Source organism: Lactuca saligna, chromosome 9, assembly GCF_052625555.1.
Source record: "Lactuca saligna cultivar CGN05327 chromosome 9, ASM5262555v1, whole genome shotgun sequence".
NCBI lineage: Eukaryota > Viridiplantae > Streptophyta > Magnoliopsida > Asterales > Asteraceae > Lactuca > Lactuca saligna.
Window position 1 is genome coordinate 11,744,443 of NC_136425.1, and position 23,648 is coordinate 11,768,090.

Below are 23,648 nucleotides of genomic sequence, written 5' to 3' on the forward strand. Positions count from 1 at the left end.
GGCCCGTATCTCCTAGTTGTATGTTATATGTGTATGATATGTGGTAGTTTGGGGAGACTCACTAAGCTTCGTGCTTACAGTTTCAGTTTTGGTTTCAGGTACTTCTAGTAGCAAGAGGAAGGGCTCGGGATGACTGCATGGCACACACCCCAACTTTTTGCCTGGGATGATTTACTCTGATATTTTGACACCTGGTTTTGATACAGTACATTGTGATGATGATTTTGTAATACATTACTTATGTTTTTATGAGATGATGAATGATAATTATGGTTTTACGAATAATTTGAAAATGAAAATTTTGAATCGTATTTTTGGGATGTTACAGCAACTGTCCGAGGGAACACACCCGATGTAGGGGTACCAACCATCTTATTGTTGGAAAATGTCTACATGATCCAAAATATACAAAATTAAGATGTCAAACAACTAACTAACATTATAATATTACAATTCTTGTTATTTTTGCATAGTGTTTGATTTTCCTTGGTAACTTTGTCAAGTCCACCACATGTATTGGCACGTCGTATCAAAGTGAGGACATCAAAGTTTAATTAGTTGTCGGGTTAGAGCATTCCATGCAACTTTGTCATTTAATTCCAACAATCTATTGACACATACAAAGTTTAATGGGACATGTTTTCATTTTCCCATTCAACGGTTCAATTAGGCATTGAATGCCAAATCCGTTGTATGCCAACCTGACAACCTATTATGGTTTGGTTTAATTTATTGAATGCCTAGTTGGCATTCAACTTTGACAACCCACTATGATCTAGTTACATATTTGTAGTGATGTGGATCAAAACCGAGTCACCTTGCCAAACCACCACATGACCACCCTTCCTTGGCCTATTAGTTAAATTGGGTCCTTTTATCTTTGAAAATTATGGTACTGTTGTATTCGTTTTTCAATTTAAATACATAAGAATCCAAGTTCAAAAAACAAAACAAAACTATATATATTTGACACCAATTTTGATTCTTATGTAGAAACAAGGTGGAAGGTATAGTTGTTCGGATTTAACTTCACAGAAAATTCAAACCGTTGATTCCACATCACTATTATGTGTATGTATTTCTGAAGATCTATGTAAGATGCACCTTAACATCTTAATCTTATTTTTGATATGCCATTTCTCACGAAGAAGGTCAATCATGGAAACCAAAAGGGCCAATGCCATGGACACACCACTGATAAGAAAGAGACCCCGAAGCCCATAAAGATTCAAGAGTTTTGGTGAAGGGGAAGAAAAATCCTTTGACATCAATGCAGATTCACGTTTCAACCATTTATCTTCTAATGCTTTGAGTGTCCCGTCTTCACGCATTTTTGCTATTTGAGTGGACATCTCTGTGGCCAAAGGTGAACCTTTTTGGAACGCCTGCAAATAAGTTGAATGAGGAATGGAAACGGGATCTATGTATGGTTATGAAAGAAGCCAAAAGGATTGGAGAGCACTCACAAAGCCAAAACCATTGGTGGTGGGTGCTGTTGCGATCATTGATATATCAGAATCAGGATACATTGCAAGAAAAGATTTGATGTAAAGGATCTCAGCAACAATTGCTTCAACTTTTCCGGCTGCTAATGCTTTAGTATAGTCCTCAGGTGCATATAGTTTCTCTGACCAGGCCTCAACAGCATTAAATTTGTTATTGACAACTCCTCCTAGGGGCGAAATAGCCTGGAAGAATCCGATAGAGAAATCCTTCATCCCAATCTGTTGAACAGTTAAAAGTGAACTCAAAGTTGCAGTGTAACTTGATGTGAGAACAAGCACTACGAAAACCCAAACAGTAACCACGAATCTTGATAGATTACTTTGCAGCTTCTCCCCTGCAGTTTTCAATTCCCAACAGATCTAAGATATAGATTTTATGGTTGCTCAAGAAGAAGATCAAATCTTTAAGTAAATTGAGATTAGAGTGTAAAGAGTTGGCGAGCTTACTGTGAGCATAAACGAGGGTTGAAAAGGCAAACCAGAGGGTTGTTCCAATTTGCTGTCTTGTTGAACCTTGAAATTCATTGTTTGTACGATGTTCTATAAACCAAATGACAAACCCCAAAAAAAGAAAGAAAAAAGCACTTGTGATCCAAAGATCTGCACTAAGAGGATCTAAAAAGATCCACATACTGTTCTTGGCGTTTTGGGCTATTATGCCAACTCCTAGATCAGTGAAGGGCAAAGTGAAGTCAACGTAAAGAGATCTATTTGGTGTGATTGTTATATCTCCAATAGCAGCATCATATTCCTGGTAAAATTAAACCGACATCATATTAGCAAAAAGCCATCTAGATTCATCCCTGTTCTACAAATAATGGTACGAAGTGCCCTTTAAATTTAAAACTGCACAAAAGTACCTTAAGATAGATTTTTTGGATCACATCACCGTAAGTAATTCCATCCTTATAAGAGAAAGGAACAACCTCAACACCAACTCCATAATCTAAAGAGTTAAACGCAGCATTGAAAACATCACCACAGAAGCCGCTTGCAGCCGATTGATTTGTTCTTGGATCAACACTTATTTTGTGCTATATTTTGGAATCTGCTGGTACTTGGAAACAGAATTCTCAGCTTCTTTTTGCCATTTGTTTGTAGCTTCCTACGCTTTGGATTAATGCTTGTAGTCCCACCTGGCCAGATCATAATTAATTTCAAGGCCTTTTCTATTGGAAGAGGAATTTGATTTCTTTATTTCTTTGGAAAACTCATCCGTATCCATCATCCAGTACCCAGCTCTCCTACCACCCTTACCAATCACATTTACGACTTCCATGGCTTTGGAGATGCTTCTTCCATTCATAAGCTTGAATTCACCACCTAAACCATGGAACTTGACTCTTAACATCTCATCTAAAAGTAGTGATGTGCCAATATTGGTACCCAACTCTTTCGAAGCTAATTCTGAAGTTTGTACCTTTTCAACAGCCATGGCTAGAGCATAAGCTGCATCATATGCCCATATACCATTAAAATCTACCTCCTTAAACTCCATAAAAGGGTCCAAAGCATAATGTTCCTTTCTCCATTTTGAAACAAAGCTGTGAAGCTCCCTTGATGCTGGAACATACGATTTGAAACCCACAGCCCCCTGCATTGTTTTGATTGCTTCAGAATCCATGGAATCCAGGTGGTTGGTAGTCTTGCTTGTTACAATCCACATGTATCCTTCACCCATCATGCCCAGCTCTTTTGACATGGAGAAAAGAGTGGCAGCTAGAGAAGGTGACACATGCACCACAAACACCATGGCTTGCATAGTTTGAAGCTTACGAAGCTCTTCCCACACTTGTTCATTGTTGGAAGAGGCTAAAATGAAGCTACTATACATAACATATATATTTTTTTCTTGAAACGCACTAACCATATAAGTAGTCATTTCTCTCCCATTTGCAGTGTCCTCAGAGATGACAATCACATCCGCAGATTTAAACGACTCAACCATGGCAGCAATGGCTTTGAACTGAGTGGTTTCATCTTGTGAAATTTGAAGAAGATAAGGATTACGATTTGGAAAGGGATGACTTGTTGAAAAGGAAAGAATTGGTATGTTAGCCTTGTGTTCAAAAACGTCCAGAAATCTTGCTTCTGATTCGGGACCTATTATCGCTTGCACTTTAGTGTTCTCCAAAAGATCCAGAGCTGAACGTCCATGAACACACTATATTAGTATTCAAAATTTAAGTTTATGATAACTAAGAAAACACTCATGAGTAAAAATAGCAAAAGAAGCAACACCAGAAGACAAGGCACGAAGTTGTTCTCCTTTGGTATCTCTAGTTATAAAAACTATCCTTGTTGTGTAGTGAGGATTGGCTGTGTAAAAGTCAGAAATAGCCATGGTGATGCAACGATAAATGACCTTCCCTACCCATGATTCCATGTCAAGAATCACTCCCACTTGTACTTCCCTGTAAGACGGATCTTCATGTGCTGTTGAAAGGATTTATAAGCTAAGCAACATCAAGATTAGAAATGGAAATAACCAGCAATTCATCATTGGCAACAATTTTTTTTAAGTTTTTAGTAACATCAAGATGACAGGTAACACTTTCAGTAGGTAGGTCGGGAAAGAACGAAAATGGAATCCTGTCGACTTAAACAAGAACATTAACGAACAGGAGTAATATATGAGAGCTCATTACTTAAATTTTAAGTTTGAGTTACGTTGCTATATATGAGTTGATTAAATTAACAGTTAAAACAGGTCTGTACGTGTTCTTTAGTCTGAACCGTTGAATAATAGGAACAAAAGTCTACTGATTTGGTCAGACCTATCAGCATCTGTGGGAAGCTGCATAGAAATAATATTCTTTTAAAATGTATTACATATAATTAAAAATTATATTACTAAAAATAAGAGAAACCTTACGATAGTCATTTAGACACCTCACACCTTCTTGAAAGCGAAGGATCAGTTTGTATAGTGGCCACTAGTTAAAAACACAATACACGTACAACAGATCTTGATAGACATACATACACGGAAATTATTCAATGCAACAAACACGTAACGAATGTTCTTAAAGTTTTATTTTGCTCATGTATTTTATCTTGAGTCAACAAATTCGTAGGCACAAAGAAAAAATCTTGCTCAAATCATGAGCAATATTTGTACAATCCTTAATGCATGAGTACACTACAAGTTCATATATAGTAGCATCATTTTCTTTGTTATAGCTTGTTATAGAAACTGTGTTATATAGGATCATTATCGTCTTTGTTAGCTTGTTAGAACCTAATAAAACATAAATCATACCAAAAAAAACTCTCTATCTTGTCATAGTCTTCTTCAGGCATTTCAATGAACAGCTGCTTGCATCTCTAAACCGGCTACATAACCTCAACACCAGTAAAAACAAGAACATTAGGACTCATAATCTCCTTCAGGCATTTCATACAACAGTTTATTTGCACAGATGTGGGATGTAGCTTTTAGATTCTTGGTATCCTAATTCCTAAATATAATGGGACTGCAGGTAGGAAATTTGAGTGAGAAGTTTCGTGATCCACATAAGTAACTAATTTTACAGGCACCCTAATTTTTACGGTTCTGTTTTACCTTGTTTGTTGAGGTTCTTCGCTACTAATTTACACAGGTACAGCCCAAATTAATAGTACATTTTATGTTTGCTAAGAAAGGTATCAGTGTTTCTATGGATTTGAGTTATAGAAAGGTCATACTTTTTCTAAAAGACTAACGTCATATCATTTGGTATGAAAATTAACAAAAATAGAGTTACCTAAAATTCAATTTTCAAAAACTTAAAAAATAAAGTTGACTTAATTCGAATTTAAAAGACTTAAAAAATAGAGTTAATCTGAATAGGAATTTCGAAGACTTTCAATTTTGTGTGGTCTGCCGTTAAAAGAAAGAAAAATAATAATAATAATAATAATAATAATAATAAAAGATTAGAGTCATTTTCTTAAAACTCTTTTGGTTATAAACTAAATTATAACCCGCGTTAAATGCGGGGAATATGCGGGAAATGTATTAAAAATATATAAAAACATTTATATATATTGCATAATAATTATAAAAGAAAATTTATGGCTATTGGTATTATTAAAATGTGAAGAAGAAACAATGAAATCGATAAATATCTATAAACGTTGGAGGGTCTCTTTGTAAACAATGTTTTTTGTTTTATTAGTCTCTTTGTAAACAATATTTTTTGTTTTATTAATTGAACGACCTTCCTCGTCATATATGAGTACCTTCTAACTTTTTTTGCTTGTTACACGAGAAACAACTACATATAACTGACAATGGGTGAAAACAGGTCTACGCAAGTATAATCCAACATTTGATAATGACTGTCATTGACTTTTGTTACTGGTCATAGCGAAACAAACTACTATTGGGAATTGTCTACGTGGAAAACGGAATGGAATTTTTTTATCGGATGGGTCAACTTCATGCGAGCTATATAAGTAGTCTCGTTGAAAAATCTACTAGATATGATTCATGCTTCAATGACGTGTCTTCCAAGCCTTACGATTTGAAATCTAGTACCATTGCATAGTCCTCTGGTTTGGTCGATATTACGAAGCAACATGACCGGAACACCTTTTTTAGTATAAGTTTATGGTTGGGAATTCCGGAGGCCTTAAAAACATTCAACACATCCAGTGAGTATACTGATTCCTCAAAAGAATCTTCTGTCTTGGTCTCACATAAGGAATCTGAACTCAGATATGTTTTACCTTCATCTTTCATCAATTCTAACATGTAGTCGTTGATAGCATCAACTTCTTCATTAGTAGGGACCAAAATAACTTTATCTTGAAAATACGATGGATTATCAAGATGGTATCGAAAAGATGAATAAATGCAGGATACAATTGAATGAATATGGTCACCCGTAAAGGGAACGATCACATCTTCTGGAAATTCAACTTCAACTTCACCATCATTAGGAGCACCGATAGTACCTTCACCAATTTTAAGAATCCAATCAGCAAATGATTTTGTGTCTTCGAAATCATTGTTTGGACAACCGACCTGAAGCCTCATGTTTACAGTCAAACGTAAAACTGTACATTCACGACATAATCTTGATGAATGCAATGATGCCTGCATAATATCTAAATGATTTCTTCTTTGTATTACTGAAAGAAATTGTCGAAAGTCACCTTCAAATACAATGATCTTGCCTCCAAATGGTTTATCATTCTCCGATGGAAGGATAATATCTCTAAGTGTCCTATCAACTACTTCGAAACAATGATGATGTATCATTGGGGCTTCGTCCCAAATTATAAGGCTCACTTTGTTCAACAGGGCAGCTACATCGTTACCTGGCATAATAGAACAAAATGAATTCTCATTCAAGTTAATTGGTATATGAAATCTTGAATGTGCTATCCTACCACCAAAAAGCAAGAGTGCTGCAATTTTGCTTGAAGAAACATTAATAACTACTTCACCTTTAAATCTAATAGCAGCAGACAATGTCTTCCACACAGATGTTTTTTCTATTCCTCCATAACCATAGAGGAAAAAGACACACTACAAGAAAAGTGCCTTTTAGAGACGACAAAAGTTGTCTCAAAAAGGAGTGTTGTTGTCTCTAAAGAGTAATAGCGACGACTGTCGTCGCAGAAAGTGTCCTCGTTGTAGCCTTGTCGCTAAAAGTTTTGTTTGCGACGACACGCACGTCGTCGCTGAAAGTCATTGGATTTAGAGACGAAAGGTTGTCTCTAAAGGTAATAAATTATTTAAATAATTAATTCTTTTTAGAGACGAAAGGTTATCTCTAATTGTAATTAATAATTTAAAAATATAACAACTTTCAGAGACGACCTTTGTCACTAAAAACTATAAAAATAATAATAATAATAATAATAAATATCCAAGAAATTTTCAATGAATATTAACCAATAGTAATAATACAAAAACCACAATTCCAATTTTCCATGAATATTAGCAATAATACAAAACATATAATTCCATTTTCAATAAAACAATAAGTCAAAGATACATCCCTCTAACAAAAAATCCATCAAAACATTAATATAACATACTAAATCAAGGATAAGTTAGCCAAAAAATTATTTAAATAATTAATTCTTTTTAGAGACGAAAGGTTATCTCTAATAGTAATTAATAATTTAAAAATATAACAACTTTCAGAGACGACCTTTGTCACTAAAAACTATAAAAATAATAATAATAATAATAATAATAATAATAATAATAATAATAATAAATATCCAAGAAATTTTCAATGAATATTAACCAATAGTAATAATACAAAAACCACAATTCCAATTTTCCATGAATATTAGCAATAATACAAAACCTATAATTCCATTTTCAATAAAACAATAAGTCAAAGATACATCCCTCTAACAAAAAATCCATCAAAACATTAATATAACATACTAAATCAAGGATAAGTTAGCCAAAAAAATCCAGGAAAAAACTAAACCAATAGAAAGTTTCATAAATAAACTACAGATCTTCATTGTCGCCACCACCAAGAGACTATTGCGGTGATGCTTGATTTGTTGTACCCATAAAGGCATTGTAGTCAAACTGAGGTGCCAGAGTAGATTCAAATGGTGGGAAGTGGGCAAGATTTGCATTAGAAATCACAAGTAAAAGTGCACTAAGTAAATCTTTGTACCTTTTCCTATTCTGTTCTTCATGATGTCGAGCCGAAGCTTCTTGCGCACTTCGTATCATCTCTTGTATTGTCTCATAATAAGATGATGTCAAAGTGTTTGAGGAAAATGATAAATCCCATGGGCATTTAACTTCCGTCCAAGTCCGATGTCGTGACCACACTGATCACCAAACACCTTACGGAAGATGATGACTCCCGCTGAAATTGTATTTTCTTTTCTGCAACCAACTGTTGTTGCATATTTGAAGGAGATTAGTTAGCAACATAATAGTTGACTCTTAAATATTAATAAATATTAGTACTTATAATTTGACTAGTAAGAATTAATCATTATAAACCATAACAAAATCTATCATAAATTTACATGCATCTCAACAAACTAGTTTTTAAAATTATCTTTGATGTAGCAAAGGCATCTCAATCATCTTAATACACATCTATGGTTAATATTTTTCAATTTACTTTTAACAGGGGCATTTCAAGATTCTCACAAGAAGTAACAATGTAGCATGTAAGAACATACGACATCGATGGTCAGTATTTAAAAAATAGACTTATATGAATTCTAAACCAATTTAATTACTGTTTTTTGGTTAATGTTCAATTTATGATCACAAAATTCTCTGAAAGGTTAATTAGATACTTACATAAGCTAATCACGCTTGCTCGCTTGCCCATCCACGATTGTCCTTAAAATGAGTCTCATGCCAGTTATCTATTGCACCTTTGAATTTGTTGTGTCTCGAGATTCATCTGTCATAAAAAAGAACATATTAGTAATCGTAAATCATCAATAAAAATAAAATAAAAACATGTAATTAAAAATAGTAACTTACAAGTCTCGCAAGATGTAGGTATCCTATGCATATCATATTCAAATTCACCAAGCATATTTGACTTTGAATCCCAACATTTGACCAATTTTTCATTGAAATTTCATATTTGATTTTGACTATGCATATCATATTCAAATTCACCAAGCATATTTGACTTTGAATCTTCATAACATACTCAAAACTACCAAATAATGAAGTTAAATATCAAGTAAATAGTAGCAACTAACAATCACAATCCCCACATTTGACCAATTTACTACTACTTACTGTTATATCTCTACATTTAAACCATAAAATTCAAGAATTCCCAATTTTAGTCAAAGTTCATGTTTTGTTTCAAAACCCTAAACCGATGGCCAACAATGATTCAAAACTTCATAGACACTTCCCCAAGTTGAAGGTTATGTTTATAAAATTTTACAGCAACCCTAATTTCATAATCATCCAACGTGTGGGTATGGCACAGAAAATTACGGGATGCTGGAGACGGATGAAGGATCTTACCGAAAATGAAAGAAACGCCGAAGGTGGGAAGACATTGGGGTTGAACGGATGCCGGAAGCGAGAGATGCCGGAGGAGAGACCGGAGATGTAAGTGAGGCAAAAACAAAGGGTAGAAGGGTTTTTTTAGAACGAAGTGATGAAACTTAGAAGTCTGTGAGACTAAAGCCATAAGCATCTCACATTTAGATCATTAAAAAAATATTTAATATAAATTTCATTTTTAGCGATGACAATTTCTCTCTAAATAAAAATTATAATTTTGCTTTAAATATTTTAAAATATTTAGAATCGCGCCTACATTTTAGCTGCAACTTGTCGTCTAAAAAAGTATACAAAAACACGGTCAACAACAAAATTTTCCCGCTTCTCTTTTACATGCACATTGTCGTCGCAAAATATGAAGATGAATTTAAAATTTTCGAAAATTTATTAGCGATAACATGTCCTCTCTAAAAGTGAGTTTTTTGAGATGACGTTTGTCATCTCTAAAAAAGTCGTTGCTAAAAGGCTGTTTTCTTGTAGTGACACCACCTTTCGGTTGTAAGCCAACATTGTATTAAAAGAGATCAAAAACTATTCACGTGTTCGGTTGAAATAATTACATTTTGAATCTTACCCAGAACAACCTAGATAGGTGTTGATTTCCTCCTGCAAAGTTGCACCATCCTACCCTGGAGTTAACCTAATTTGAAATCGAGAAAGAAATCCCCTGTATTTGGAATATATATATATATATATATATATATATATATATATATATATATATATATATATATATATATATATATATATATATATATATATATAGTGAGAGAGATCATCATCTTTAACAACAAAATAGACAAAGTGTATATATAAAACATAATCAACCGATAACAATCTAGATTTCTTTTCTTTCTTCTTCTTTCTTCATCTTCAAGCACCTACATATAACAAATGTTTATTAAGTTCCTGTGTTTGAGAGAGAAGATGATTAGAATCAACCGATAACTATGTTGGTTAAGGTTAATGAAGGTGAAAATAAGTCGGAATAAAAAGATGATTAACAATATAGAACCCTAATCAACAAACGATGTAATGACGTAATAGTTGACCTTGAGGAAGCGATTCAGAAAGGATTTCAATCAAATATGTTACAATCATCCTCATCGACTTATCAAAAAAAATGCTAATTTGGTTGCTGATTTTTCGATTTCAATATGGGAAGTAGTTATAACAGACGGACGTAATCAATCGAATTTAGTATGGGTTCAATAAATAGTGAATTGGTTTGTTAGGATGACATCACCATAAATATGAAGAACGATCTAAGGGTTGAAATCAGTCAAAGAAATCCAACGAATGGTTCTGATTGTCGATGGTGACATCATCAGGTTTCTGTTTTAATATATATATATATAAAGATGCATACAGACATGTTTTCACTTCACTCATCGTGTAAGTTTTAAGTTCACAACGTTTTAAATTTTAAGTTCACGAACATTTTAAATTGGGAAATTCAGTACGTAATCCAACTCACACAACAAGAAGAGTGAGTATAATTAGGGATGACACTTTTAGCGGCGACTGGATATTTAGCGATGACATCAGACTAGACACGTCCGGTGTCACCGTTAAAGGCTTATATCGTCGCTAAAGATATCCACAGGTGAGATCGAGATCAGGTGAACAAACGCTACTTTCAATCTTGGCCCTACATTTGCAACATGATCCAACGGATATGGTTCACTCTCGTGGAAGTAATAGCGACGACACCTTTTGCGACACTATTGATTTCAATCCGCGTGACCCACGTGACAAGCGATCTTGGCCCTACGATATCGACTTATTTCGACTGAGAAAATGTCGTGTCCGTTTCCCTCCAACATGTCTCCACTACTAGTTTGGGGTCGTCGCTAAAGCCATCACCGCAAAAGGTTAGTCCCTTATTGTTCCATTTCATCCCCGATCAGCTACTCCAGGTAGCCGATTTCTTTCTAGAATTCTACAATGGCGACACTGTATCTCTGGCGTAGTTACAACATTTTTCACCTGCGAACTCCTCTGACTTGCCTCCATCGCCAACTAGCCGGACTAGTTCATCTATTTCCGACATGCATCGATTTCCGACAACATGCATCGGTTTCCGACGACACCAGTTCACCGGCTTTGATTTTTGGTGATGGTATGTCCTCTTTTCTCTTTCTCTTTCTATTCTGACATCGATTCCTCTACTTATTTGTTTAATTTCGCCTTATTAAGCACCACAACAGCCACAATCGCCACAACAAAGTTGTTCTCCGACGACCACCACTACTACAACACCACAAATTGATTTTTCCAGCCACACCACAGGTGCGTTTTTCAGGCTTAATTTTTTTGTTATGCATGTATGATTTGTATTTTGTTACTCTATCAATTTTATATGAAAATTGTATATGAAATGTGTATATGAATTGAAAGTGTTATATGAATTGTATATGAAATTTGTATATGAACTTGTTATATGAAATTTGTGTATGAATTGAAAGTGATATATGAATTGCATATGAACTTTGTATAAGAACTTATTATATGAAATTTGTATATGAATTGAAAGTTTAATATGAAATTTGTATATGCATGTTGTTACATGAAAGTTGTATTTGCAAGTTCAAAGAATCGGATTGGTATATATATATATATGCATGTATTGTGTGTTTTTTGTATGTGTTTTTTGTATATGATTTGTCTTTGAAAACTTTTTAGGTTTTTGTGGTCAAGTTTGGTAATTTCATAAAATGACTCAACGATTTTAACAATGGTGAATGGATATATATATATATATATATATATATATATATATATATATATATATATATATATATATATATATATATATATATATATATATATATATATCTTAAGTGTGTATATATGTATTTGTATGAATGCAAATAGAAATTATGTGTATATATTTAATTGGTATATGTATATGTGTATTTGGTATGTATGCAAAAATAGTATGGTATAATTGACAATGTCATTAAAGTACAATATTATAATAGAAAACAACACAATAAAATCATGCAAATAAAAATATATATAAGAAAAAGTACAATGCCATAATAGAAAATTTATAACATAAGAAAAGATGCTAAAAGCTTAATTATTTAAAGTACAACGCCATAATAATAAAAATAGAAAAGATGCTATAAATATGAAAATTGCAACATAAGAAAATATGCTAAAAATTTACAACATAAGAAAAGATGTTAAAAATAAATAAATAAATAAATATATATATATATATATATATATATATATATATATATATATATATATATATATATATATATATGAATAATTAGGACATAAGAAAAGATGCTAAAAACTTAATTATTTAAAGTACAATGCTACAATAAAAAAAAAAATAGGTTTTTTGTTAAAGTATCTTCCTTTTAAATCATCAAGAGCCTAGAATACCCACTCGAAATTGATTTAGAAATTAATTTCAGGTTGTCCCCGTTTGGATACTGCTTTTTGAATACTTTATCTCATTTAAGATTTGAATGTGTATTATATGATTGATTGTTTAAGAAAGATTCGGTTGTTATTTTCTCTTTGTTTAAGTATCTTCCTTTTAAATCATCAAGAGCCTAGAATACTCGCCCGAAATTGGTTTAGAAATTAATTTCAGGAAGTCCCCATTTTGGGACTGCTTTTTGAATATTTTATCTCATTTATAATGTGAATGTGTATTACATGATTGATTGTTTAAGAAAGATTTGGTTGTTATTTTCTCTTTGCTCCTCAGGTATATATTTCTATATATACTTAGGAGATAAGGGGAAATATTGTCGAATTTTTCTTAAAAAGTTAATCGTGTAATACACATTTTCATATGGGTAAGGTATTCAAAAAGTGGGTTTAGAAGCCTACCCTTGTGAATACTCTTTATGTGTCCGGTTTTTGTTATTGTTTCGATACTGCTTTTTGAATCGAAGATTACTCTACCTTTATAAATATTCCAACCGATTTAGCGGTTAATCTATCCTCATAAATATCCAATCCTATTGTTAGTTCTTGTAGAGTAAACACTAAAACCTAACTTATGTTTTAGTTGCAACATGTCTATTGATAAAACCTAGACTAATATTGAAAACCATAACTCTACCATGTTCTAACAATGACTCGAATCTTTTCTTGAGAGGTCCAAAGCACACATCGATAACAAATGTCAAATCAGATCTTCGTGTAACAAATGTAATGTTAATAAATTTAGAGTACTAGCCATAATGAAATTCCATATACTTCAACGTGGTTTTATTCCACATTATATTATATATGGAAGTATCATGGAGAAAATATGGTTCATTCGGTTGTAGAAGACATACCGCATAGTAACGATATGGCCGATGTTATTGCTGGTGTTATAGGGTGTATGATTGAAAACGATACCAACCGCGACAAAAGGAACCCAAATATAGAGGGTGCGGTATCGATGATGGATTTCAAAAGCTGTTAGAGGAAGTCCAATTAAAATTATATATTGGATGTTTGTTTTCGTCCCTTGACTTTTTGGCAAAGCTTATGCATATCAAGGTGATTAACAAATGGACTAATAGCTCATTCGATCAACTTCTTGAGATGTTGCAAACTGGATGTCCTCAAGGAAACATGCCCCCCCCCCCCCTATCACATTATGAAGCAAAAAAGACACTTAAAAAGATTGGCTTGGGTTATGAGTCGAAGTACATATGTAACAATGACTATTGTCTTTTCTTTGAAAGAACACGAGTTGTTTGAAAAGTGTCCAGTTTGTAATGAGAGTCGGTGGGTTGATGAATATACAAACGGTAAGAAGGTGGCTCATAAGGTGTTACGATACTTTCCTGTGACCCCAAGACTGTAGTATTTGTACTATTCTAGACACACAACTAAAGATATGATTTGGCACTGTACCAGACGATCCAAAGATGGTACGATGCTTAATCCTATTGATGGTACTTCATGGAAATTTTGATATGAAGTATCCTAACTTATCGATGGAACCCCCAAACGTACGATTTGGGCTTGTTGCTGATGCTCTTAATCTATTTGGTAACATGTGTAATCCTCATAGCACATGGCTCGCCATACTCACCACTTACAATCTTCCACCATGGATATGCATGGAATCGTCCTCCTTCATGTTGACCTTGGAGATTCCCGGTCCAAAGCACCTAGGAAGGACTTGGATGTGGGCCTTAGCTCGTTGGTGGATGAGTTGAAGCAGTTGTGGGGTTTTGGTGTATGTGCTAAAGACGCAGTTATAGGTACATTCTTCAATATGAAAGCGATGTTGTTATGGATAATTAATGACTTTCCAACTCGTAGTAGTTTATCAGGTTGGAGCGGACAAGGGTACAGAGCTTGTCCAACATGCAACAAAGACACTTCCTCATACTGAGTATCAAATAAAGTCGTATATGTTAGTCATCATCGGTTCTTAGATGTTGACCATCCATGGAGAAAAAAATTTGGACTATAATGGCAAGAGAACCTCCAAGAAAGTTTAGTGAGGAATAAATACAAGTGCAACACGATTGTCTATTGTCCTGTCTACCGAGTAAAGTAGTTTCTCAAAGAGCTGGTATTAAGAGAGGTTGTGAGGATTTCGAGTTAAATTGGTCTAAAAGGAGCACATTCTTTGAACTTGAGTATTGGTTTGCACCGGAGCTGAAGCACAACTTCGATCTTATGCATATCGAAAAACATATTTGTGAGGGTCTTTTGGGTACTTCTCTGATGAATGATAAGTCTAAATACACATCAAATGCTCGGGCGGACTTCACAAAACTAAATATTCGGAAAATTCAGTGGTTGAAAAAGAGTGGCAACAAGTTCCTTAAAACATATCCATCTTACTCGTTCATGATAATTGGCCGCATTTGTTTTTGTGAGTTTATAAGAGATGTGAAACTGTTGGATGGGTTTGAATTTTTAACATCAGTAAGAAAGTGAATGAAAATAATACTAACATTATTGGGTTGAAATCTCATAATTATCACATTCTTATGCAATGTTTGATACCCATTAGTGTTAAAAGGCTTTTGTCCAAAGGTACTTATACACCAATAGTAGAGCTTTGAACGCTTTTTAAGCAACTTTGCTCGAGAACACTATCGGTGAAGGATATGAAAGAATCGAAGGCAACCATTATTAAAATATTGTGAAATTTAGAATGATTTATCTTCCTGCATTTTTTGATATTATGATTCATTTAGTTTTGCATTTACCTGATGAAGCTATTTGTGGAGGCCTGGTATATATGAGATGAATGTATCCCTACGAAAGGTATATGAAAAAACTAAAAAATTATTGCAAAAACAAGGCAAGGCCGGAAGGTTCTATAGTTGAGGGTTATGTTGTTGAAGAAACATTATCATTTTGTTCAATGTACCTTGAAGATGTTGAGACTCAATTCAATCGCCTCAAAAGAAACAATGATGTTTTCATAGAAGAAACAAGGTTATGGGTGTATCAATCTAAATGTTGACCGGCTAGCACGAGGAAAATGAAAAATCTCAATCTAAAGGAGAAAAAAACATAGTTGTGATGAAGTCAGAAAGTATATTGTGTAAGTGTTCTTATCTTTTAATCTATTATCTGTTTTTAATTTCTCTCTTTTTACTAAATCTATATCTTTTTTTCATCAATGTAGTAAATCCAAATTACTACATCCTGAAAGTGATGAAAAAATCGAATTCCCTAAATGGATCCTTCACAAGGTCTATGATATGCAAAAACAAAAATCTCCAAAATTTAACAAGGAGTTATTGGGTCTTTCAATTGGTACGCATGAGAATGTATTTACTTATGTAACATCTTGACGATGAGTTATTTCCAAATTTAATCCTTAAGTATGAATGTTTATGGTATTTAGCCCTTGTGTATGAGAAAGCTTGCAAAATGGCCCATAGTGGCATTTTCGTAATTTCAAGCCAAGGTCTAGTACGTTGGGCGTACATGCAAGGGCTTAGTACGTTGGACATACACCGTGTATGCAGCGCGTAAATGCTAGGTTCTCAAACCCTAAAGTTTAGGGTTTGGACTCTATTTAAACATCTTTATGGCCTCCAACCTTATCTCTCATTAGCATCCAACACCTCAATTCGATTTTAGCAAACCCTAGCCACTTGTTTGAGCATTTTTGACCCTTGTGTGTATGTGTTTGGTGATCTTGAAGGAGAAAGAAGAAAGTAGAACCACCTTGGAAGCTTGAAGAAGCTTTGGATATGGGATCTTCACCTCTCTAGCAACCTCCAAGAGGTATAAAGTTTCAAATTTGGCTTGTATTCCATTAGATATGGGATCTTCACCACATTGGAAGCTTGAAGAAGCTTTGGATATGGGATCTTGCTAAGTCCTTGATTCATGAGCATTTTGTCCCAAGTCTTGACCTTTTTGGAGTATGGCATGCTCTAGTCCCTTTTAGCTGCCCTTTTAGTTTTTTTAAGGGGTTTAGAAGCATAAAAACAAAGTCTTGGCTCTTAATCCATTTCCATGCATGTGTTTGATTGTCTTAATAGGTTAAGAGGGTGGGATTTCTGGAATTTAGCACTTATTGGCCATGCAAGACCATAAAGTTGGAAACTTTATGGTCAAGGATGATATTTGGGACTTGGATATGTAATTGGGTCGTGATAGCTTAAGTAATAAGCTCTTAACTCATTAAGTGGAGAATTAGTGCATACGATGGGCATACCAATTGGTACACTGAGCGTATGCAATTCAGGCCCCGACTCCTTGGACAACGAGTATGCCCCGCATACATCCAAAGTACGCCCCGCGTACGAGGGCTGAGTTGACTCGGATGGGTTGATTAGTCTGATTTCATTGATTTTGACCGATTTTGACCAAAGGTATTTTGGGAAATTTATATTAATTTAGATTGGGAAATGATTTGATTATTAGGAATCGGGTAGAGCCGGTTGTCGGAGCAGAGATTCATTCAGACTATATTTGGATTGAGATGTGAGTTTTCCTCATTGTACTTACGGGTTGAAGGCACGAAAGTCGACCTATTAGATTAGATATCTTGGTTGTTGTATGTTATTATATTGAGATATGTGTTTACTGGTTATGTGATTAGACTGGTAGTCAGTATGACTACGTGTGTACTGGTTATGTGATTAGACTGGTAGTCAGTATGACTACGTGTGTTGTTAATTCTTGTGATAATGTTTGTATTGATATGTTATGGTTATGGTTTTTTAGAAGGCAGAACAGCTGATATTGAAGGCCAAGACACCCAGGGCTGTCCGGATAGACTGAAGGCATGCGAGGCAATCCAGTCAGGCTGAAGGCCCAAAGAACGATCCAGATAGGCTGAAGGCCCGGTGAGGCGGTCTATTCATGTTGAAGGCTCAGTATGCATGTTGTTGTTTGTTATATTATGTGGTGGTAATTTGAGAGAACTCACTAAGCGTTGGCTTACAGTTTCAATTTTGTTTCAAGTACTTTTGAGGACCGTGACAAGGCGAATGTGTGACCGTACACATCATTGGTTTTATGTTGTTGTATCTTGGGAGACTTATTTTAAATAATGTTTTTTAGGAACAATGGTTATGTAAACACTTTTTGAGTAAATGGATTGTTTTTGAAAAGTTTAAATTTGTTGTGATTTTTAAGATGTTACAAATTGGTATTAAAGCCTTGGTTCGGTTTAGTTTATTGTATGCCAACTAGGCATTCCTTACGAACAGGGTGTCAGCGAAACAAACAGCCCATGACAGGTGTCAGTCAAAAGAGAGTTACCTAGCTAAACCACCACATGACCACCCTTCCTTGGACTATGAGTTTAATTAGGTCCTTTTATCTTTGTAAATTATGGAACTATGATATTCAGTGTCCAATTAAAATAAGTAACAGTCCAAGTTCAAAAATCAAAATAAAGCTATATAAATTTGACATAATTTTGATTCTTACGGTAGAAACAAGATGTTAAGTATAGTAGTTCATATTTAATTAACTTTACAGAAAATTCAAACCGATGATTCCGCATCACTATCATGTGCATGTATTTCTGAAGATCTATGTAAGATGCACCTCAACATCTTAATCTTATCTTTGATATGCCACTTTTCACAAACAAGTTGAATCATGGACACCAAAAGGGCCAATGCCATCAACACACCACTGATAATAAAGAGACCTCGAAGCCCATAAAGATTCAAGATTTTTGGTGACGGGGAAGAAAATTCCATTGACATCACTGCAGATTTATGTTTCAACCATTTATCCTCTAATGCTTTCAGTGTCCCGTCTTCACGCATTTTCGCTATCTGAGTCGACATCTTTGTGGCCAAAGGTGAACCTTTCTGGAACACCTGCAAACGTAGATGAATGAGGCATGGAAACGTAATCAAGGTAGAGAGAGTTATGGAAGAAGCTTAAAGGATTAGAAAAAACTCACAAAGCCAAAACCGTTGGTGGTAGGTGCTGTTGCAATCAAGGAGAAATCAGCACCCGAATACATTGCAAGAAAAGATTTGATGTAAAGGATCTCAGCAACGATTGCTTCAACTTTTCCAGTTGCTAATGCTTTAGCATAGTCCTCAGGTGCATATAGTTTCTCTGACCAGGCCTCAACAGCATTAAATTTGTTATTGACAACTCCTCCTAGGGGCGAAATAGCCTGGAAGAATCCGATAGAGAAATCCTTCATCCCAATCTGTTGAACAGTTAAAAGTGAACTCAAAGTTGCAGTGTAACTTGATGTGAGAACAAGCACTACGAAAACCCAAACAGTAACCACGAATCTTGATAGATTACTTTGCAGCTTCTCCCCTGTAATTTTCAATTACCAACAGATCTAACGTATAGATTTTATGGGTGCTCAAAAAGATCAAATCTTTAAGTAAATTGAGATTAGATTGTAAAGAGTTAGAGAGCTTACTGTGAGCATAAACGAGGGTTGAAAAGGCAAACCAGAGGGTTGTTCCCAGTTGCTGTGGTGCTGAACCTTGAAATTCTTCATTTGTACGATGTTCGATAAACCAAATCACAAACCCTAAAAAGATAAAGAAACAAGAAGTTGTGATCCAAAGATTTGCACTGAGAGGATCTAAGAAAATCCACATGCTGTCCTTGGCGTTTCGGGCTATTATACCAACTCCAAGATCAGTGAAGGGCAACGTGAAGTCGACATAGAGAGATCTATTTGCTGTGATCGTAAAATCCCCGATAGCAGCATCATATTCCTGATACAACCCCACATCTCATGCATTAGCTAAAATCCTCTTATCTGATCTCCATGCTGTTCTACAAAAAATATAACAAAGAGCCTTTTAATGCTGCAGGTTTGTGCAAAAAGACACATACGTACCTTAAGATAGATTTTTTGGATCACATCATTGTAAGTAATTCCATCCTTATAAGAGAACGAAACAACCTCAATGCCGACTCCATAGTCTAAGGAGTTAAACGCAGCATTGAAGACATCCCCACAGAACCCGCTCAAAACCGATACATTTGTTCTTGGATTAACACTTATTTGTGCTATATTCTGGAATCTGCTGGAACCTGGAAACAGAATTCTGAGCTTCTTTCTTCCATTTCTTTGTAGCTTCCTATGCTTCGGATTAATGCTTGTAGTCCCACCTGGCCAGATGATAATTTCAAGGCCTTGATTCGAAGAGGAATTTGGTTTCTTTATTTCTTTCAGAAACTCATCAGTAGCCATCATCCAAAACCCAACCCTCCTATCACCCTTGCCGATCACATTCACAACTTCCATGGCATTGGAGATGATCCTCCCATTCATAAGCTTGAATTCACCACCTAAACCATGGAACCTGACTCTTAACATCTCGTCTAAAAGTAGTGATGTGCCAATATTGTTACCCAGGTCTTTCCAAGTGAATTCTGTTGCAGTTTGTACCATCTCAACAGCCATGGCTAGCGCATAAACTGCATCATATGCCCATATACCATTGGAATCTACCTCCTTGAACTCCATAAATGGGTTCAAAGCATAATGTTCCTTTCTCCATTTCAATAAAAAGTTGTGAAGCTCCTTTGATGATGGAAAATATGATCTGAAACCCACAGCCCCCTGCATTGATTCGATTGCTTCAGCATCCATGGAATCCAAGTAGTTGGTAGTCTTACTTGTTACAATCCATATGTATCCTTCACCCATCATGCCCAGATCTTTTGCAAAGGAGAAAAGATTGGATGCTAGAGAAGGTGGTGCATGCACTATAAACACCGTGTCTTGCATGGTTTGAAGCTTATGAAGCTCTTCCCGGACTTGTTGGTTGCTGTCAGATGTTGAAATTAGGCTAGTATACGTAACGTGTATGTTTTTCTCTTGAAAGGCTCTAGCCATATAAGTAGCCATTTCTCTCCCATTTGCAGTGTCCTCGCAGATAACAATCACATTCTTTGCTTTAAAGGAATCTACCATGGCAGCAATGCCTTTGAACTGACTGGTTTCATCTTGTGTGATTCCAAGAAGATTAGGATTCCTATTTGAAAAGGGACTAGTTGACAAGGAAAGAATCGGTATGTTAGCTTTGTCTTCCAGAACTGTTGATTTGGGACCTATTATCGCTTGCACTTTAGTGTCCTCCAATAGATCCAGAGCTGAATGTGCATGAACAGTATATTAAGATTTAAAATTGAAAGTTTTCCAAAAAAAAAAAAGATAAAAAGACAGTACCAGCAGACAAGGCATGCAGTGGTTCTCCTTTGGTATCCCTGGTTGTAAAAGCTATTCTTGTTGTGTAGTGAGGATTGGCTGCGTAAAAGTCAGAAATAGCCATGCTGATGCAACGATAAATGACCTTCCCTGCCCATGATTTCATGTCAAGAATCACTCCCACTTGTACTTCACTGTAAGATCGGGGGTGTTCATGTGCTCTTGAAAGGGTTTGAAAGCTAAGCAACATCAAGATTAGAAATGGATATAACCTGAAATTTATCATCGGCAACAATTTATTTTTAAGTTTTTAGTAAGATCAAGATGACACAGTAACACTTTTAGTAGGTGGGGAAAGAAAGAAAATGGAGTCCTGTCGACTTAAACAAGAACATGAACAAACATAAGTAATATATGGGAGCTCATTAGTTGACTTTTAAGTTTGAGTTAGGCAGCCATGAAAATATTGACATTGATTAAACTAAAACCTAGTCAGTATTCTTTTAGTCTGAACCGTTGAATAGGAACAAAAGTCTACTGATTTGGTCAGACCTATCAGCATCAATGGGAACCTGCAAACTAGATGGTCAATATCTGGTAGAAATAATTTTCTTTTCCATATAATTAAAAACTATATTACTAAAAATAAGGGAAACTTTACAATAGTAATTTAGACACTTTCTTGACAGCAAAGATCAGTGCATGATGAAAATAAGAGAATTCAGGGGACTGTAGTTGCGTGGCCAAAATGAGAAATCTTCTCTTGAGCCAACAAATTCATAGGCACAAAGAAGAAATCTTACTCAAATCATGAGCAATATTTGTACAATCCTTAATGCATGAGTACAAGTTCATATATAGCAGCATCATTGTCTTTGTTAGCTTGTTATAAAACTGTGATTCCAAGTATCATAGTAGAATTATTGTCTTTGTTAGCTCGTTACAACAAATAAAACTTGATAAAACCTAAACCAAACCAAAAAAACTCTCTATCTTGTCATAATCTTTATCAGGCATTTCATAGAACAGTTGCTTCACATCTCTAAACTGGCCACTAACCTCAATCAACACCAGTAAAACAAGAACATTGGGAGTTATAATCTCCTTGAGGCATTTCATAATTCAGTTACTTGGGATGTAGCTTTTATATTGTTTGCGTCCTAAACATAAAGAGTAAATCCATATATTCATGTTAGGTTAGGCATATGATCTAATTGGATGAAAAGGATTAAGGGACACAAGTTCGCCACAAATAGGGTAGTGCTTGTTTTGATATACACAGTTGACCTTTATGACATTAAGACATGCGGATAACTAATTCGCCAAGTATCACCTTGTGATGATTATGTGATATAATAGTTGAATGTCAATTTTGAACGAAAACGTATATGACATGTCACACAAAAACAAGTGATTATAAATTTGTTTGTTTTTACAGAAATTAAACAATAAAACTTATTACAAATTTCTATGGCACGAACTAAGTATATCATAATTAACTAGAATGGTGAATTTAAAAAGGCCCAAATAATGACTTCACCTACTTAACGTAGTAAGGAAGGTCAAGAACATAAAGAAGGAAATAGGCCCAAGTCAACCATGGGTTGTTTGAAGTTGGTCAGGTTGCTTCTTCCTCCCCATCAAAGTCAACACCCGAACGGGGTGTGGGATCCAAGCCCAAACTAGTTGGTAAATGTGATGTAATTGAGAAGGTGGGGTCCATAATCAAAAGCAATATTCATGGCTATCATACTGCCACTACCCAGTCAAAGCATTAGTTTAAATACTTAGTGTCAAGTTCCCACACCTGTCTCAATCATGGTTCCCCACCACTTATTAACAACTTTTTAAACAGCATATAAATTTAGAAACAACAAACTGTCAACGGCAAGCTGCATTATGAAGGTTACAGGTAACCTTCAATGCTTTTCTTCTTCTTCAAAATTAGTGACATACTCAATGAACTTAATTAGCAGCCTGGAAAGGTCAAAAATAGAAACTAGATCTAGTCATACACTAGTTTTGCATTAGTACAACTTAGTTAGTTCTTGACTTATGACTAGTCAACCAGAGTCTAATTACCTTCTCATATTATTTAACGGCTTTAAAGAACACATTACCCTCTTCCTTCTTTTTTTTCCAGCAGCCTTGATCTTCTCTTGAGTCTTGAGCCATGTTCATGTCCCCTTTCTTCATTGTTTTTACAGCCTTAAGCAGAGCAGGGCAGAAATGAAGTGACTGAAAACAAATACACATCAGAAACATTCAAAAAGGATTGTAAAGCCACAAGGTAAAAAGACTATGTGTAAAAGTTACCATGCATCTTCTACTTTCAACTCCACTCCATCTGATTATGCAAATAGAGTGCCATCCTCAAGTTGCCATGATTAGCAAAGAGAACAAGTGAAATCAGCTTTCATAATGCAATAACGGATATTGTAACTAAAGGATTTTCCAACTGTTATGATCCAGTTGTAGAAAGGGTGGAGGTTGAGTACAAGCAATTGCAAATCTAAAA

At 34.9% G+C, this 23,648-nt stretch overlaps 2 protein-coding genes and 1 pseudogene across 6 annotated transcripts; all 3 read right to left on the reverse strand.

The window, feature by feature from the left end:
* Positions 1 to 722: 722 nt before the first annotated feature.
* LOC145017953 (glutamate receptor 1.2-like) lies at positions 723 to 4,133 on the reverse strand (annotated as a pseudogene). Its single transcript, XR_013666747.1, has 5 exons — positions 3,747 to 4,133; positions 2,366 to 3,650; positions 1,953 to 2,256; positions 1,467 to 1,840; positions 723 to 1,385 (listed from the first exon to the last, which is right to left on the reverse strand). The product of XR_013666747.1 is annotated as a glutamate receptor 1.2-like (transcript).
* A 1,537-nt stretch (positions 4,134 to 5,670) lies between these two features.
* Positions 5,671 to 9,673, reverse strand: LOC145017954 (uncharacterized). Of its 3 annotated transcripts, none has more exons than XM_078975899.1 (4): positions 9,484 to 9,673; positions 8,791 to 8,896; positions 8,144 to 8,371; positions 5,671 to 6,812 (listed from the first exon to the last, which is right to left on the reverse strand). In XM_078975899.1, the coding sequence occupies exons 3-4, from the start codon at positions 8,163 to 8,165 to the stop codon at positions 6,007 to 6,009; spliced, it is 828 nt and encodes a 275-aa protein (XP_078832025.1). In that variant the 5' UTR covers positions 8,166 to 8,371; positions 8,791 to 8,896; positions 9,484 to 9,673; the 3' UTR covers positions 5,671 to 6,006. The 3 variants fall into 3 exon arrangements, 2 of the variants coding, with proteins under 2 accessions (XP_078832025.1, XP_078832026.1); XM_078975900.1 differs by lacking the exon at positions 9,484 to 9,673 and adding an exon at positions 8,980 to 9,477; XR_013666748.1 differs by lacking the exon at positions 5,671 to 6,812 and adding an exon at positions 7,806 to 8,052 and having other exon boundaries at positions 9,484 to 9,657.
* An 8,726-nt stretch (positions 9,674 to 18,399) lies between these two features.
* On the reverse strand, positions 18,400 to 23,618 carry LOC145014085 (glutamate receptor 1.2-like). Of its 2 annotated transcripts, none has more exons than XM_078972458.1 (7): positions 23,447 to 23,618; positions 23,251 to 23,368; positions 21,152 to 21,402; positions 19,814 to 21,075; positions 19,385 to 19,688; positions 18,902 to 19,275; positions 18,400 to 18,815 (listed from the first exon to the last, which is right to left on the reverse strand). In XM_078972458.1, the coding sequence occupies exons 3-7, from the start codon at positions 21,378 to 21,380 to the stop codon at positions 18,471 to 18,473; spliced, it is 2,514 nt and encodes an 837-aa protein (XP_078828584.1). In that variant the 5' UTR covers positions 21,381 to 21,402; positions 23,251 to 23,368; positions 23,447 to 23,618; the 3' UTR covers positions 18,400 to 18,470. The 2 variants fall into 2 exon arrangements, with proteins under 2 accessions (XP_078828584.1, XP_078828583.1); XM_078972457.1 differs by having other exon boundaries at positions 23,213 to 23,368.
* Between the last annotated feature and the right edge of the window lie 30 nt (positions 23,619 to 23,648).